The sequence below is a fragment of the Netta rufina genome, assembly GCF_964035555.1.
Source record: "Netta rufina genome assembly, chromosome: 5".
NCBI classification, from domain to species: domain Eukaryota; kingdom Metazoa; phylum Chordata; class Aves; order Anseriformes; family Anatidae; genus Netta; species Netta rufina.
Window position 1 is genome coordinate 32,318,434 of NC_140128.1, and position 15,744 is coordinate 32,334,177.

The following is a 15,744-nucleotide window of genomic DNA, read 5'->3' on the forward strand; positions in this document are numbered from 1 at the left end:
ACTAAATTAGACAAAAGGGGACCACCCAGCCACATGCTGCTACTTCTAATACTTGGAGCCAGTGTTTTGGTCTCCCAGGTTGATCAGAGGGACGTAGAGAAAGGAACGATAGGAAAAATTACTACCCCGCAGTTAGGCACAAGCATAATCCCAAAGGCTAATGACTGCTCTGGCCTGGTATTTGCTGCAGAGGAAAGCTTGGAAAGCCCTCTTCGCAGACACTTTCTTAGCAGCCATTGCTATATAGACTGAAGTCACAGTCTGTGATTAAATATATAACTCATTCAGGGGAGTGGTATGGCTTTTGGAACTCAATAACAGCTAGGTGTCTTGTGGAGCAGCCTTTTCTCGGCCAATGTACAGAGAAGCAGAGGAAACTTAAGTTTCTCCATGACTAGGACTCTGCAGGGACTGTTTCGCATATTCAGTATTAAATCACTACAGGATGACACACACACAGAGCAATGCTGGCAAGCTAAAGATACTTCTTGAGCATTTGTAGTTACTGACTTGGGTTCTTCTTTCTGTTCTGTGTGGCTAGTATTGCATTTTCTCTCCAAGTGCTTATCTTGTTTGTCTAATTTTATTTGCCTCCCCACCCTCAGTTTATCACCTTAAGAAACAGCAGCTGGAAGGAGCCAGAGCACGACTGCAGAGCCCAGAATATAAACTGAGCAAAATCCGCACATCAGCCATCATGACAGATTACAACCCTAACTACTGCTTCGCAGGGAAGGCTGCCTCTCTGAGTGAGCTGAAGGAGATCCCACGGAAGAACATCTCTCTGCTGCGGTAAGGCTTGCTGCAGGGGCTGCTCTTTGGCACAGAAGAAAGGCACCCTGAACCAAAGGCAGAGGTAGAGCTCACACACGTTTTATTCACTGTCAAGCACCCAGAACAAGAAACTGAGGGCCTCCTGGGAAGCACCTAGTCCAGGCAAGGAAAAATGTGATGTGTGACACTTTCGGTGTTCTTTAAAATATTTTGATTCCACAAAGCTCTTAAGCGCAGGTATGAGTTCATGAGCCTTCTGTTCAATGCTCCCATACAGAGCAGAGGGTATTTCACCTCTCTGTTCTTGTGTGATGTCCTGGATTACACCTCACACCTGGCAGTAACTCCCTTCCAAATCTATAGTGGTATTTCTTTTTCTGCATTTCCTGTCACAAGAAAATACACACTAGATTACTCTTCTATTCTATACAGTCCAGATGATCTTGATTAAAGCTATAAGGAAAGGAAAATCTTGATCATTCTTACATGTTGTCTTTCTCCATCTCCTGAAGAGATCAGCCTGCAGCTTCCGTTATACGTTGTTTTCCAGTTCTTTCTTGTCCTGCTATTTTCACACCTTGTGTCAGGGCCTTGGGACTGAGGACTGCTTTATTGCATAGAATGGTTTGGGTTGGAAGGGACCTGTTCAGAACCTGTTGGAACCACTGAGGTTCCAACCTCCCTGGTTTAGCAGCAAAACCAGAAGATAGCGAGAAGTTATTTTTAGAGGTTTGAGATGAAGACAGTTATTGATTCTATCTCTTACAGCAGGTTCTACACCTATTCTTGGACTGGACAAAAAGAAGGGCTCAGCCAACGCTTGGTGCAGGGGCACATTAATATCTGTTCTCTCTCTTTTTCTCCCAGGGCGCTAGGACATGGTGCATTTGGTGAGGTTTATGAGGGAACAGTGGTAGGCATTGCAGGAGATCCCAATCCTCTTCAAGTGGCTATCAAGGTCAGTACCCACAAATTTTGTATACAACTATAATAACCAGTAAGAGCCATATTATCTTATTGCCATTCCAGTTGGTGATTCATGCTCATTACTTGTATAATGGCAGATGTGTGTATATGATGCATGTTTTCACACATTGCTACATTTGAGAGTTATAAACTTTGATTTTTTAGCTGAATGGCACCAACAGCAGGTTGAAAGTAAAGCATCTATCTTGTTCACTGTTTGCCTAATTCCCATGAGTTGTGATCTAACTAGGATAAGAACCTAAAAAGGGCAATCGCTTTTGTAGCCTATACCACTGTTGCTGTTAGGTGTTGGAACGGGTGCCCAGGGAGGTGGTGGAGTCACTGTCCCTGGGGGGTTTTAAGTAAAGGTTGGACATGGTGCTTAGGGACATGGTTTAGTGGGTGACATTGGTGGTAGGGGGATGGTTGGACCAGCTCATCTTGGAGATCTTTTCCAAACTTTATGATTCTGTGCTCAGGAGAGAGAGAAGCCATACCCACAGATGAGAGGTTGTGTGAATTAGACTGCTTTATACTGTTAGTTAAAATAAAATAAATAATCAATCATCATAAATAAATATACCTCCCTTGAAATCAACACAGAACCTTGAGTTCACCCCAGCAAAGAATCTGGTCTGCCCCCAAAAATTTAAGTCCTTCTGAGGTGGTTGCTGAGAGCCCTTGATGGTTCCACTAGGACAATAGAGTTGCTGTCCTGTGCTTTTCTGCCACAATGATTTATTGATCCAAATAGCTGGGGGACAGAAAAAAGAAAGAAAGAGAGAAAGAATGAACTCAGGGGAAAAAAGTCTAACAACAAACAGCTGGAAAAGGATTTTTAAATCCTGCATATAAAAAAGCAAACCTGGTCAATGTTAGTATGAACCGTTTGTCTGACAGGAAACAATAAATATTTAGAGTAATGCTTGTATATTATTGCTTCTGCATTTCAGTTTTTAAGTGTTTTCTCATAAGTTTTTCATTTGACATTACTGTATTACAAAATTTGTATTATTTCACTGTTACATTTCTTTTATACTGGGAGTAGTATCTGCCTACCACAGATGAAGCTTGCAGGCAGTTTCTTAGTGTTGCATAGTGTTAAATATGCTGCTATGAATATATAGTGTGATATCATCCTAATTTTCCATGTCATTAATGGCAAGAGATAACAGGCTAGTTTTCTGTGAAATTACTGCTGTTGCCTCAGGATTTGCCAGTTACGCAGCCCAGAAATATAGGATGTTTTTATCCTCCTTTTATTCTTTTATAAGTTTGTGACTCAGAGGTCTAAATCTACTTCTGTGGGTTCAACCCAAAATGTAGCTTTCTTTAACAAAAAGATGTCCTATTGTTATTCACTCTGTCTTTCAAAAAACCTCTTTAAAAAAAAAAAAAAAAAAAAAAAGGAGAGAAAAGAAAATGGATCATGCGTTACATGTATAAAAACCAAGAACAGACACAAGTAGTTTTAACTGCCCAACTCAGTTTCACTGTCCGTACTGGAGGAAGTACCACAGCATGGTGCCCAACAGAAGGAGGTCAGTGTGTTGTTCAGCTGTGATAAGCCCATAAGGATGTCACCAATTTTGCAAATCTCAGCAGTGATGGCCGCTTATAAGGGGCTGTCTCCCCACTTGTTCACCCAGTTCCCTGTAAAGGATGCCCTGAAGATCACCAAAGGCTGCTCTTCTCTCCTGCTGGTAACAGAGAGTACCCATGGGGCCCAAAATGTGGCTGTGCTCATTTTGCATCATAATAGAGAGCATCAGCCTTAATCTGACTTTACAGAAGAAGCAGGTGCAGACTATCAATAAAAAAAATATATTTGCAGTAATACTACACATACTGTTTTGTGGGTATTCCACCAATTTATTTAATAGACCATCTGCACTGTCCTGTGTGAAGCAATCACTTGCTTCATATAGCAAAATGCAACCGTGTCTTCTGTAGCCCAAACTGCCATTGACAAGCACGGGGTCTCCTCGCTGAGCAGCAAACACACCCCCCACTTTCTGAGTGCAGTTTGGCAACAGGAACTACACTGCTGTGAACAAATCACCCTATAATGCTCCAGTGGGCAGCTCCTGATGCCTGCGCTCTCAGTTCACTTTTATCAGTGGCAGATGATGTCCCATTCTGCTGGCAGGAGAGAAGGCCATGTGACACAATTATATAAATCATGGCTCCATGTGTCGTAAGACATGGAAGCATGTGCTGCAGTGTGGACATATAGCAAAGGGAGAATAAATTCACACCTGTGGCTTTAAAGTGTTTACCAACATTTTTCTTAATGTTTACCTGAAGTTATTTTGATCCAAACAGAGTTACACATGGTTTACGTGCACACACACAAAAAAAAGCCTCCAAGTAGCTCACCCATTTCCTATTCCTTTAACTGACACATGCAGTTTAATAAACTGGGCACTGAAAAGATGAGGCCTTCCTCGGCTTCCTGAAGTCTTTCATGTTCATGTTATCTGATGCTCCTTTTTTTTTTTTTTTTTTTTCTTATGCTTCCCCAAAATGTCCCCAATTCTTGGGTGGGATGGTCCTCACTTTCCTTACCTCTCAACAGACACTGCCAGAAGTCTGCTCTGAGCAAGATGAGATGGATTTCCTGATGGAAGCACTGATTATCAGGTATAGCTTAAGGTTCTTAGACTGGTGGTGGACAGGGGGAAAAGGAATAATGCAGTTAATGAGAATTATTAGTCCAGCTGCTTAGGTCTGGAAAAAAAGAAAATCCAGTCTTATTTTTCACCAGATGACATTTTAGAGTGTATGAGTTACTGGTTTCAGCTACTTGTGTTCCTCTTGAGCAAGGTATCTGTGTTTCTTTTGTTGAATGTCTCAGCAAAAATTCCTGGTTGGTTCTTTTGCTCATGTGCAAAGGATTAAAAAGGCACAATGTTTTTGTACAAACACGTTCTGTGTTTGAAATGTTTTCCTTTTCAAAGAATCCATTTGCCCTTTTACTTAGTACAAGTCACGTACCAAAGTCCTTGCTAAAACAAATTATCAATGGTGAAATGGAAAGCTGACCGTGTGACAGGAAAACTGAAGATTAGAGCTACCCGTGAAGTGACTCAGAAGACCACTAGGGATAGTACAACACAGACCCTGTGCCAGGGAGGTAACCTTTTATACTTGGATGCTAGGACTTAAATTCCCACTACCTACATACTTCAGGTATTCCAGTCTTGGAATTTACTTCATTAACTCAAATACAGAAGCTTAAAACAAAATTAAAAATAATTTTATATTCAAGGGTGATTGTAAATAATCAGAATTTGTCCATTTTAAATTTGGGCAAGATGAAGTTCCTCTTCTCATTACATGGCCCAACTTAGACCTAAATGTTCTTTTTCTGCTGCTGAAGCATGATTCAAGAACAAATCTCATAGCATAGTGCCATTTCCTAAAGTCTGAAAGAAGTTTGAGTGGCAGATGAACAGAAGGTAAGACTGATGTTTTTTAAAGCACAGTTTCAGTCAATTATAAAATGCTTTGATTCATGTAGTAGTATGCGACCTTTTCTCTTCCCTAACTTTCTTTTCATTCTTAGTTCCTGTATTTTCTGGGTAATGACAGTCCAAAGGAAGATCCTGCTTTCTAATGACTGAGTCTTGCTGAGCTTCCTGACTGTCTCAGCTTTCTTTTGTAAGAGGCAGAAAGCCATTCCCTGAGCAGCTGCTGCAGTAGGTATTAGCTGAGCCTCTCTTTTGCAGATACTGAACTGAGTCCACCAAACTGGACAGTCACGTATTTAAAATAACCAATACTGAAATAAAATCCCCACTTGCCAGGGTATTGTTTCACACATGCCAATAATATTTGGATAGTTGAAGAGTTCTGCTTTCCATTCCCCCTTCACCTAACCCCATTCTCCAGTCAGTGTACCCATTAAGTTGTCTTCACAAACAGAAATCTCTCCTTTACTTTCAGCTTTTTATGCCTTCTATTGAATGTTTTTCATAGGAAAAGCCAGGCAGAACCCCAATCTTGGTTTCGTCATAACTAGAGAGGCATTTGGCATCTGAGAGGCATGAGGCATCTAAAGTTAGAATTTGTTTGGTAACTTGCTTCAGTCAGGTCATCAAAGCTCAAGGCAGAGTGAACGTGATGGATGTTGGCCACGTACTAATGTTGTCTCTCTTCCTGTTGCTGTGATCTTGTCTTTCAGCAAGTTCAATCACCAAAACATTGTGCAGTGCATCGGTGTTAGCCTACAGACGCTGCCTCGCTTCATTCTGCTTGAGCTTATGGCTGGAGGAGATATGAAGAGTTTTCTTCGGCAGAACCGACCCAGGGTGGTAAGATAATTTCCCTGCTAAGCTTGTGGTTGTTTTTAGTATGGCTGGTTTTACTTATCTTTATGAATTATATAAAGGCACAGAAGCCCAGCAGGGCTGTTTTTGTGTCCCAGCTCCTACAAACCCCCAGACACACGTCCATTTGCTTGAATTGAGCAAGCGAGGCAGTGAGAGAAAATGAAAGCAGTGCCAGAACTCTAGTCTACAAGTAACTCAGGAAGAATAAAGTCCTGTCCTGCCATTCCAGAGTTTTTGTGTCAACTGGAGTACAAACAAAGGGGCTTTCTTTCCTCAGTGTCTGCCTTATTTTCTCTGCACTGTGATAGTGTATGAGGAGCTGAAGTCAGAACACTGATACCCAGTAATGGGAATTTGCAGCATTAGGTCCTCTGCAGGTGTACATCAGCATCATATAGATATACAAATTTACACTCCCTAAAGAGCTGTGTCTACATGTAGCACTGTGACAGGGATTTAAATCAATGTAAATGAAGTTACCAAGTCAAATCTTTGTGTTTGTTTTTTTTTTTTTTTTAAAAGAGGGGTGGGGGAGGGGTCACAAATTATCTCTGATTTCTGGTATTATTGATGTCAACCAAGTATAGTGGGTATTTGGAATGAATGATCAATAGCCAATTCCAGATATGTGTTCTTGCTTTTTAACAGTGTGTTCCTGGACACTTCTATGAAATGAGTGTCTATCTCTGTTTGAGTGGGGACTTAAAAGTAAAAGCTAGACACGATTCTCTCTCTTTCTTATGTATGTATGTATTTATTTATGAGGTGAAGGAGAAGTGACTGGTGCTTCTTGTACTCCCACATCACAGTTACACAGCTTCTCCTCTGCACACATACACCCCAAATAGCTACAACAATGTATAGATTCATGTGTATATAATCCTATGCCAATATTAATATGTTGTTAAAAGATCTAGCTTAATCCCTTCCTCATACAGCAGTAAATATACTAATTAGGCACACTTACAGTGGTAAAACAGCACCCACACAGAGGAGTTTGTGTATCTTTAATTCTGCCATTTATAGTGAAAGTGGTACAGTTTCTGTGAGTAGATAAAGTCTGGGGGAAACAGAATAATAAATACTCTTCTTTGTATATAAAGCATAGCTGTAATATGAAGAACTGTTATTTCTTAAATATCATGTGAAAACAAACCTGCCACTATGTTAGCTGTTATGTTAGTAGATAGCAAATATAATAGTTGAATTCCCCTCAGTACACCAACAAATGACCCTGTGCAGCTTTTCTGAAAACAGAACTAGCCCCATCATTAAAGTATTTCACTACCAGTTTCCATGGCTGCAAAGAAAATGCATGTCCATCAGTCTTCTGACAGAGGGATCCCAGAGCAGAGATAAGGTCTCGAAGCCTGTGGTACTGTATCTCCTCCTTCATTTCCTCCCCATTTCCTCAGCAGAAATTCCTGCTTTATAACTATAATAATTCTTCCTGGCAGATGTCCAAGAGCTTTGTACAATGACTTGCCTAGCCAATAAAAATAGTGCTCCGTGGCTGTAGTGTGGTTCAAGCATGAGAAATTACAGAGATAACAACATCCAGAAACAAAAACAGTTTGAAAAGAACAATTTATTTGGTATCTCTCAGGCTTTTGATGAGCAATGGAACAATTTTTCCCCACCCTTCCCAAGAGCAATACAGAAGTTCTTGGAGAAACACCAAGGAAATTTCCCTGCAGGGAAATTTGAAAATGTATGAAAATAAGCAGGGCTCCTGAAGAGAGATTTCTTTATTGTTGTTAGTTAGGGAAATGTAGATTGTGAAGGGCTAGTACCAGTCCCAGAGTCCGGTGATAAAGCATCTGTTTTCTCCATTTTCTGCATACTGCCCCTGAGGGTATTTATTGTCTGCCCTCCCACAAGAACAGATAAGTTGATGAATGCTGATTGCTGGTGCAGAGATGTGCATTTATGCATCTTTATTCTCCCTCTCTCCGAGTTCATTTGCTAATTTATTAACTCTTTAAAAGTGTTGTTTGTTTGTTTGTTTTCCCTCCCATTTATCTTTTTAAGCCTGTTTATCTTTTGATTTCATAAAGCCCAACACCACTAGGGAACAGTTCTCTCCCATGCCCTTTACTCGGCTATTCAGGCCAGACCATAAATCTCTCACAAGCTTGTACTCAAGCACCGTGCTCTGGAGAACTGAAATCTTCAGAAAAATTTACCAATTATCTAACTCTTCATTTTAATTTGCTTGTGTTCCTCTTTGTTCCTGACTCATCCAGCCTTTCCCCAACCATGTCTGTGTATCTCTCTCCCTTTCCCTTTGCTACTCTCTGATTACCCTCTGCCTCTACTACATTCTTCTCGTCTACTATTATTCCCTTACCATTTTGTTTTTTCTTTTCCAGAATCAACCATCCACACTAACGATGCAGGACCTGCTGAACATAGCTAGGGATATTGCCTGTGGCTGTAAATATCTGGAAGAGAATCACTTTATCCACAGGTGAGGAGAAACAGTCCCTTCCGACATACATCCCCTGAAAGTGTGCTAATTTCTATTGGAATTTGTAGTGCTTTGGTAGGAGTTAGGCTCTGCACCATTCTTAGCACTGTTGGAGAGAAAGGGGTCTTCCTATTTGCAGTGAATGTTTTCAGGTGGTTCAAGTTTTTTCAATTTTCAGGTGCCTGCACTGTAGACACGTTTGAAACTATCCCTGTAGTCCACTAGATGGTAGTGTCATTCTGTTAGCTTGTAAAAGAATAAGGTACCATTTCTCTCTTTTCTGATCTGCCCGTCCCATCAGCAGAGGACAACCCATAATATTTGAGCCTTTGTCTACAGCAAAGTAGAGCAGGAGTAAAGTAGAGTACTACTTTACTACAGTAAAATAGAACAGGAGGAGAAATACCAGAACTCAAAGACTTCCTTCCCAACAGCTGGCCTGCTGTGTGATTTTGAGGAGAACATTGTCTGTTCGCTCCTTTTTCCCTCCTTTGTTCAATAAGAAAACATTGATATGGTAGGCTTCAAGTATGAATAAAATATAGAAGAGGTAAAGGTTTTTATAGGTAGCTTTTTTAAAATTCCCTGTTGGATGCTGGACTGTTGTTGCTTTTGATTAAGAATTGTTTCAGCTGTTCTCAGGCATAGCATGCAACTGAATTCCGTCCTAAGCGTGAACTCCATGCTGAGTTTGGCCCTCCTCTGGAAAGGAAAGGAGAGGAGAGGCCTCCACCCCAGAGGGTTGTGCAGGCTCCAACTAAACCTATGTGCAGCCCGGAGTTATGCAAGCAGAGAACTGATTCACCCCCACAAACAACCATGTGTACGTACACATGACATTGTACAGAGCAGAGGCAACGGTGTGTAGAGACTGGAGAAATGGAGGGAAAGAAGTGACAAGCAGCACTGAGAGCAAAAAGCCATGAGCTTGAGAGATGGGATGTTATGAACTTATAATGAGAGGATCTGAGACAGCAACTGAAAGATGTGAAATCTTTTGCCATGTCTGCCACAAGCTTGGGATGTGGCCTCAAGTCTTGACTTGAGTCTCCTCCTCCCCAAGTGCCTCAATTCCATACACATTTAAATGGGCATAAGAATATAGTTAGTTTAAAGTTTAGCAGGTAAAGATTTAGAACCTCTCAACCAGTAGTGATTAGTAGTACGTGTAAGTGAAGAAAAGTGAAGAAAAGGATTTTGTCTGGGCACAGCTGAAGAGGTGATGGCAGGGGGCCTCTCTTCCTCCCTCCATCTCAGGTGAACCAGGGGGTTGGCTGGGACAGTGCGTGCGGCGTGTATAGGAAAGCTCTGTGTGTCGGGCTGCCTGGCAGAGCTCTTGTGCTGACAGGTTTCCGAGTAAAGGCTGACGGGAAGAAGGGGCCGTGCAGGTCCCTGAAAGCTGGAAGGCCAGGGCAAGTATCTGGAGAACACAGGGCCTCAATGCTAGAGAGCCTTTATGAGGGTCACTTCAGGGTGTATCTTAATTTGGCAGTGATCTGGCCTGAGACTGACTGGAGGTAACCAGACTCAGTTTTATACGGTTAGATCTCTAGTATAAGCAACCTGGGAAGGGACTCACTTTGTTCTAGCCAACAGTTCAGCAAACTGGTATAGAAGGAATTTCATTCGGATCTTGTATCAGTATTTGTTAGCATTATCAGTATTATTTAAGAGTTAATGGACGCAGAATCCAGGGAAGCTTATCAGGACCGGTAAGAGGCATAGCAGGGGGAAACGTAGTGTAGTGGAGTTGTGGAGATGTCACTAAAGGCAGGTCTTGTCACGTAAGAGTCACAGATGATGATGAAAGAGAAAGCTAAGCTTGAATTCCAAATCCTGCGGGAATTTTCAACGCTGGCAGTGGGAAGGAACGTGTGAGTTGTTTGAGGAGTTCATTTTTCTTGGCAGTCAACAGGACCCCCACAGTGCTATGATTTTTAATGAGTCCCTTTTCAGAACACACATTTAAAATGAATACAAACCCTTCAGTCATGGCCATGCAGTCATCCCTACTGTTCGTCACAAGCTAAACCTGCATCCAGCAAATGGCTGCTCCCATATGTAGCCTTGTTTGGTTCCATGGGAGATTGCCAGAAGCAACAAAGCAACAATTTACTGAATCTGGTCCCACACTGACTTTTCATGCAGTTTACTAAGACTTTCTCATAGCATCACATCTGTCACTGATAGAGGCACTGCCGAGATGCCATTGAAAAACACTCTTTAAAAAAAAATAGAGCATAAAGTCATAACGGGGTTGTCATGATGGGGTTGAAGCAAAAGAGGTTGGATCCGTAACTTCTCTGACACTGCCCCTGCTTTCTGCCTTAGTGAAAGAAGGTGGTAGTGGGTAATGCTCAGAGAACACTGAATAGAAAATGTAACGCAAATGTAGTTTAATGCTTGTGGTTAACAAAAATAATAAAGTAATTAGCATTAGTTCTTATTTTTAATAAGGTTCTCTTCATTTGTTGTAAGGATGACTCAACTGAGACTTGCAGGACTGGGTTTAATATTCTTTCTCTATTCCCTTAGCTACTTAAGAGTTTAAAATTGGATTATAATTATTTATTTATTTATTTTTAAAGGGATATAGCTGCAAGGAATTGCCTTTTGACCTGCACTGGAGCAGGACGAATAGCCAAAATTGGTGACTTTGGGATGGCCAGGGATATTTACAGGTAAGTGAAAGGCTGTTTGTCCTATGAATAACTCAGTAATCATCAATTTCAATGGTTTGAATTGCCTCATGGAATTTGAAGCAGCTGAATTGTCTGTTACATGTCTGAATCTGATTTCCAGTTAACTGACTGGAGTTAACAGACTGTAAATTAATACATTTATACCTACTGGCCAATGCACTTCTATTGGTTTATTCCAGACTGAGCCATAGAGAACACTGCAAACACATGTGGTGGCTAAACTAAACACAGGCAAATTTATTGGACAGCTGACCACATGTCATCTTAAACTAATAAATAAATAAATAAATCCATAATTCTAAATTTATGATGTCAAGAAGATTTGCTGTATCAATGCCCTGTGCAAAGCATCAGGAAATTTGATTTCTTCAGCTATGAACCTACAACATCCTCAGTCTCCACCCCAGCTGCAGCCATGGTATAAAATGCTGCTCAGAAGTACTATTTGTGTTGATGTCTCTTTCTCATTTGGCCCGTGTTGCTGCAGCCACTCTCTCCAGCTCCTGTTGCTGTGGTGATAGGATCTTTTATACATCTCAGCCCTTTCAGACTGTGTGACATTCTGCATGTATTTAATCTTTTCCAGAGCAAGTTACTATCGCAAAGGAGGAAGAGCTATGCTTCCTGTCAAGTGGATGCCACCAGAAGCTTTTCTAGAGGGTATTTTCACCTCCAAGACTGACACCTGGTAAGAAATGTCTATTAATGAACTCTGCTACTCACTGATAAGGGTCCAGATATTTACTGCTTAAGAAAAAATGTCTGTTCAACAGGAACCCTTAAAGATATCAGAATTTCCCATGTCCTAAAAAGAAAAAAGAAAAAAAAGGTATCTTCCCTCTGCACTAAATATGGCTAAAAAATTCCATGTGAGAATTTAAAAATCTAATGTAAATGGAGGGCACAACAAACAGCCATAGATAAATGCAGAGTGTCATAGAAGGGTAATCAAGAAGTACAAAGAGAAGAAAGTTTAGAGTCCCAAGAAGTCTCAGTTAAAAATTCAGACAAATGCATAAAATACAGGCCAATACCATCACACGCTTCCCTCTGCTGTTAGTATCTGCCACTCAAGTTTTTATTGGTGGCAAGGCCCACTCATGCCTCTTGTATACTCTCTATACCATGCAGCATTACTCTTTTGTATCATTTTTTTTCTGTTATATATAAAGTGACAGCAGATCTAAGTAGAAGTCTTTGCTGGTTGCTGAGGAAACAATATTTATATACTGACTCCTCATGCAACCTGATCTTTCTTTAAAATGAGCTCCCCCTCAACAGTGACACATTCATGCCAAGGTGCTGGCGATGGAAGTTTTCCAGTTGCTTAAGAACGCCTCTCTTCCTTTACAGTAGATTCTTCAATACACTGAACTGAGACATTACCTTAAATGCCACACTGACCCAGTTTCCTGAAGTTGCTGGTGATGCCAGAAGACAAGGGATTGTGTATCAGAATATAACTGTGAGCAGCCAGTACTAAATATTTTGAAGGAAGGTGCTACAGTTCCTGTAATAGGCTGTTAGAAGCAATGTGCATGTACTGACAATTTCATCCACCTTTGCAGCAAATACTGACTTGTAAAATTCTGTCCCTACTGAAGTCCTTGCAGAACCCTCTTAACTTCCCTGGGTCTAAACTGTAAGTTATTTTCTGTGGCACTGCCTAACTGACCTGTAGATGTGGAGGAAAACAACAAACAAACAAACAAACAGAGGAGAGCTACGATATCATAACATAAAAAATAGATACTGCTGCCTTTCAACTTGGTCTTGGAGGACTCTGACTCTTGTTTTTATTCCTGAGCACCCTCTCCCCAGACACTGATTTAAACATCTTAAGTCTTTCAAAGTAAGGTAAGAATCTCCATGCCAAATGTAACTTCTTTTCAGTTACACCATACAAAGGGTTGTGGCATTTTCTGTTCTAGAAATAACAAATGCAGCAGAAAGAGCAACTTCAGAATTATTGAAATATGCTGAAACCTCTGCAAAGCTGCTTTTGGAGCTTGAGCATGGGTTTTGATCATTTTTTTTTATATCAAGGTTGGCTTGTAATCATGTTAATTGCATGTTACTATGGTTGTCCTACAGCTTCTAAAGGTTGTTGCTGTCATTTTACTTTGTGGAGTACAAATGAAACCTAATTGGTACTGTTGGCTGGTTTCTGACATAGGTCCTTCGGTGTGCTGCTCTGGGAGATCTTCTCTCTGGGCTACATGCCCTATCCTTGCAAAACCAATCAGGAAGTGCTGGAGTTTGTCACCAGTGGAGGAAGAATGGACCCACCAAAGAACTGTCCAGGGCCAGTGTAAGTATTTCCTCACTCCCTCAAGTTAAGGGATAGTGGATACCAAACAAGTTAGAAGGCAGCCAGACACCTTCAGTCAGGGAGTGGTGATTGCCCCAGCTACTACTCAGGTATTACTGCACATTTCTTGAGCCACTGCCTCTTGTACACAACTTAGAACACTGCAGGACTTGCATAAGTAGTGGTCCCCTAATGACTTGGGATCCAAGGACACAGAAATGATGTATCTACTTTTGCTTTCCTCCCTAGAGCCATGTACTGAGTGCTGTTCTTCTGGACCCATGATCACTTCATACTGAAACACATTTTTCATAATTATCTTTCTTAACTGATACTTTTCTATTCCTCCTTCATTTTAAGGTACCGGATCATGACACAGTGCTGGCAGCACAGCCCAGAGTACCGGCCAAACTTCTCCACCATCCTGGAAAGAATCAAGTATTGCACACAGGTATTGGCCCATGGTGGACATATGGATGATAACCCACAGAGTGCCAGGCACCCAAAGACACCAGTATTAGCTCACTAAAACAAGATTATGACTCCTGACAGACCGATCTAATTGCTTTCCCACCTGTGATGGTGCTATTGGCTCACCTGCTCTTTTCATTTATGTTTTAATGTATCCTAGCTCTCCCATCTACAATGCATCCAAAATGAATGTATATTGTAGCAAGTGGCTAGTTCCAGCTCTCAGCTTGTTCAGGAGCAAAATGTCCTTCATTTTGTGACGGAAAGGTACTCATGTCTTTCAAGGTCCATATTCTGACCTTGTCTAGTGCTGCTTGAAAGCCATGGCTGAACTGGTATGGGGGTGAGGGGGAGATGGCACAGTGAGTTCACCATCTGGTAGCATTTTACAGCTAGACTCCTGGATCCAACCTGCCAGAGAACAATACAGACCTGGTGACCCCCAGCCTAGCTGCTGATTTCAATAAAGTACAGCTGCTGTTCAAAGGAAGTGCATAAACAAGAGAGCATTTTTGCATGTCCTAACAGCACGCAGCAAGCTTATATGATGTGCAGTAATATTGACCAAACCTGATGTCAGTCTCTGCCAGAAGTTGTTTTTTTTGTTCTCACAGCTATTTCTCTGAAAATGCAGGTGTGTCAGTCACCCTGAAGGTGCTCAAATGGTAACACTTTTTGTGCAATCCTCTCTCCTCTAGGACCCCGATGTGATCAACACCGAGCTGCCCGTGGAGTGCAGCCCAGCACCAGAGGATGAAGGGAGCACGGTCATGCGCCCAAACATTTCCAGTGGGATGGTGCCCCTGTTGGTGAGCCCTTCTCTCACACCTCAGACAACACCTAAAATGCTGGACTCCCACCATGCCGGGCACAAACTTGTACAGTGTCCACAAGAGCTACTGGTGGAGAACCTGAGCAACCGGACTGCTCGAGGACCCAGCCTGCCATGCCTCAGTGATTTCAACAGTGGGTCCTGGATCCAGCAGACTTCAAACCAGAAGTTAGAACTCAGCAATCCACCAACCCACAGACTGAAGAACAAAACAAAAAACCTTTGGAACCCAACCTATGGATCATGGGTGCTAGAGAACATCTGTCACTTGAGCCCCACCTCCAAGCTGAAAGCAACTCCAGAGCGAGAAGATTCAGGCTTTGATGGGAACTGCAGCTCTTCTCCTAGTTCTCGGGCATCTCCAGCATCTCCAAGTCGAAGCAACTGCCCTCACTTGGATATCGGTGGGATTGAACTGGTGAAACTCCAGACTTTCCCCTGTGGCAATGTAAATTATGCCTACGATGATCTGTGCTATAGCACTGACCACCAGCCATCAGTTTTGGCAGGGGTCAGAGCAGCTGTGCTAAGGAGCTCCAGTCTGCATACAGATGAGAAGCCTTTGTATAAAACAGAGAAAACAGCAAGAGAGAGGGACTCTGGTCTGTCTTTGTCAGATGACCTGAATGTTACACCAGTATAACAGAAAAGATTCTTCCAAAGATCAGGGAACATGCGTGTCAGGAAGAGCGAACTTGAACTGCTTCCTATTTTACTTACTTCCTCCATTTAATTTCTTTCAGATGGGTGATGTTTCAACATCAGCAATGATCTGCTTCTTTCTTCTACCTGCCAGATTCCCAAATCATTAAAGACAGTTGCATTTCTATCTCTGTCCATCAAGAGTGTTCCACTGGACCAGCTTAGCTATGGAGGACAAACGG

At 41.8% G+C, this 15,744-nt stretch overlaps 1 protein-coding gene across 1 annotated transcript in view; it reads left to right on the plus strand.

Annotated features, from left to right (window-relative positions):
• Nucleotides 1-15,503, plus strand: part of LTK (leukocyte receptor tyrosine kinase) — a gene marked incomplete at both ends in the record, with an annotated part of 92,780 nt that extends 77,277 nt beyond the window's left edge. Inside the window, 10 exon segments of the mRNA XM_084287906.1 lie at nucleotides 606-792; nucleotides 1,642-1,732; nucleotides 4,319-4,383; nucleotides 5,927-6,056; nucleotides 8,447-8,544; nucleotides 11,133-11,225; nucleotides 11,833-11,934; nucleotides 13,423-13,557; nucleotides 13,918-14,008; nucleotides 14,727-15,503. Coding sequence (XP_084144032.1) covers nucleotides 606-792; nucleotides 1,642-1,732; nucleotides 4,319-4,383; nucleotides 5,927-6,056; nucleotides 8,447-8,544; nucleotides 11,133-11,225; nucleotides 11,833-11,934; nucleotides 13,423-13,557; nucleotides 13,918-14,008; nucleotides 14,727-15,503 — 1,769 coding nt within the window.
• Between the last annotated feature and the right edge of the window lie 241 nt (nucleotides 15,504-15,744).